Consider the following 1,675-nt stretch of genomic DNA (forward strand, 5'->3'; position numbering starts at 1 on the left):
TAAGAAAGTGGACGGGGATGGGCTGGATAAATATTTTCTCAGTTTGAGTCAATATTTGCCTAAAAGGGTTCCTTGGGTTTTGGGGCTCCAGGACCCTTGGGCACATGTTTGAAGGTATAAGCAGACACCTGAAGGTGCCAGTCAATAGCCCATGTTAGTACTTTAGCTGTGTTATGACCAGTGTGGAATCGGGGGCTGTAGAAGATGTAGGGGGAAGAGATTACAGGTGATACAGGAGGTGTAGGAGGAGGATGTAGGAGGTGTAGGGGAAAAGGGGTGCAGAGGATGTAGGAGGTGTTGAGGAATAGGGGTGCAGAGGATGTAGGAGGTGTGGGGGAATAGGGGGCAGAGGATATAGGAGTGCAGAGGATGTAGGAGGTGTAGGGGAATGGGGGTACACAGGATGTAGGAGATGTGGGGGATAAGGGGTGCAGAAGATGTAGGAAGTGTAGAAGAATGGGGGTGAAGAGGATGTAGGAGGAATAGGAGTGCAGAGGATGTAGGAAGTGTAGGAGAATAGGGATGCCGAGTGTATGAGGTGTTGGAGAATTGGGATGCAGAGGATGTATGATGTGTAGAAGAATAGGTTTGCAGAGGATGTACGAGGTGTTGGAGAATAGGGTTGCAGAGGATGTAGGAGGTGTAGGAGAATAGGGGTGCAGAGGATGTAGGAGGTGTAGGAGAATAGGGTTGCAGAGGATGTAGGAGAATAGGGGTGCAGAGGATGTATGAGGTGCAGGAGAATGGAGGTGCAGAGGATGTAGGAGGTGTAGAAGAATAGGGGTGCAGCAGATATAGGAAGTGTAGGAGAAAATGGGTGCAGAGGGTGTAGGAGGTGTGGGGGAATAGGGGTGCAGAGGATGCAGGAGGTGTAGGAGAATGGAGGTGCAGAGGATGTAGGAGGTGTAGAAGAATGGAGGTGCAGAGGAAGTAGGAGAATAGGGGTGCAGAGGATGTAGGAGAATGGAGGTGCAGAGGATGTAGGAGGTGTAGAAGAATGGAGGTGCAGAGGATGTAGGAGAATAGGGGTGCAGAGGATGTAGGAGAATGGAGGTGCAGAGGATGTAGGAGGTGTAGAAGAATGGAGGTGCAGAGGATGTAGGAGAATAGGGGTGCAGAGGATGTAGGAGAATGGAGGTGCAGAGGATGTAGGAGGTGTAGAAGAATAGGAGTGCAGCAGATATAGGAAGTGTAGGAGAAAATGGGTGCAGAGGGTGTAGGAGGGGTGGGGGAATAGGGGTGCAGAGGATGCAGGAGGTGTAGGAGAATGGAGGTGCAGAGGATGTAGCAGGTGTAGGAGAATAGGGGTGCAGAGGATGCAGGAGGTGTAGAAGAATGGAGGTGCAGAGGATGTAGGAGAATAGGGGTGCATAAGATGTAGGAGAATAGGGGTGCAGAGGATGTAGGAGAATAGGGGTTCAGAGAATGTAGGAGAATAGGGGTGCAGAGGATGTAGGAGAATGGAGGTGCAGAGGATGTAGGAGGTGTAGAAGAATAGGAGTGCAGCAGATATAGGAAGTGTAGGAGAAAATGGGTGCAGAGGGTGTAGGAGGGGTGGGGGAATAGGGGTGCAGAGGATGCAGGAGGTGTAGGAGAATGGAGGTGCAGAGGATGTAGCAGGTGTAGGAGAATAGGGGTGCAGAGGATGCAGGAGGTGTAGAAGAATGGAGGTGCA

The 1,675-nt window shown here is 50.9% G+C and overlaps 1 protein-coding gene across 1 annotated transcript; it reads right to left on the bottom strand.

Annotated features, from left to right (window-relative positions):
- Positions 1 to 220: 220 nt before the first annotated feature.
- On the bottom strand, positions 221 to 1,372 carry LOC108799711 (extensin-like). Its single transcript, XM_018571609.1, has one exon. It carries the CDS (start codon positions 1,370 to 1,372, stop codon positions 221 to 223), a length of 1,152 nt encoding a protein of 383 aa, XP_018427111.1.
- Positions 1,373 to 1,675: the final 303 nt, after the last annotated feature.

This window comes from Nanorana parkeri, unplaced genomic scaffold (genome assembly GCF_000935625.1).
Source record: "Nanorana parkeri isolate BGI_ZX_2015 unplaced genomic scaffold, ASM93562v1 scaffold1791, whole genome shotgun sequence".
In the NCBI taxonomy this organism is placed as follows: domain Eukaryota; kingdom Metazoa; phylum Chordata; class Amphibia; order Anura; family Dicroglossidae; genus Nanorana; species Nanorana parkeri.

What these genes read in the sequence shown, in the direction of transcription:
- LOC108799711 (XM_018571609.1), bottom strand. Translation starts at nt 1,372, where the DNA reads ATGCACCCCTATTCTCCTACATCCTCTGCACCTCCATTCTTCTACACC.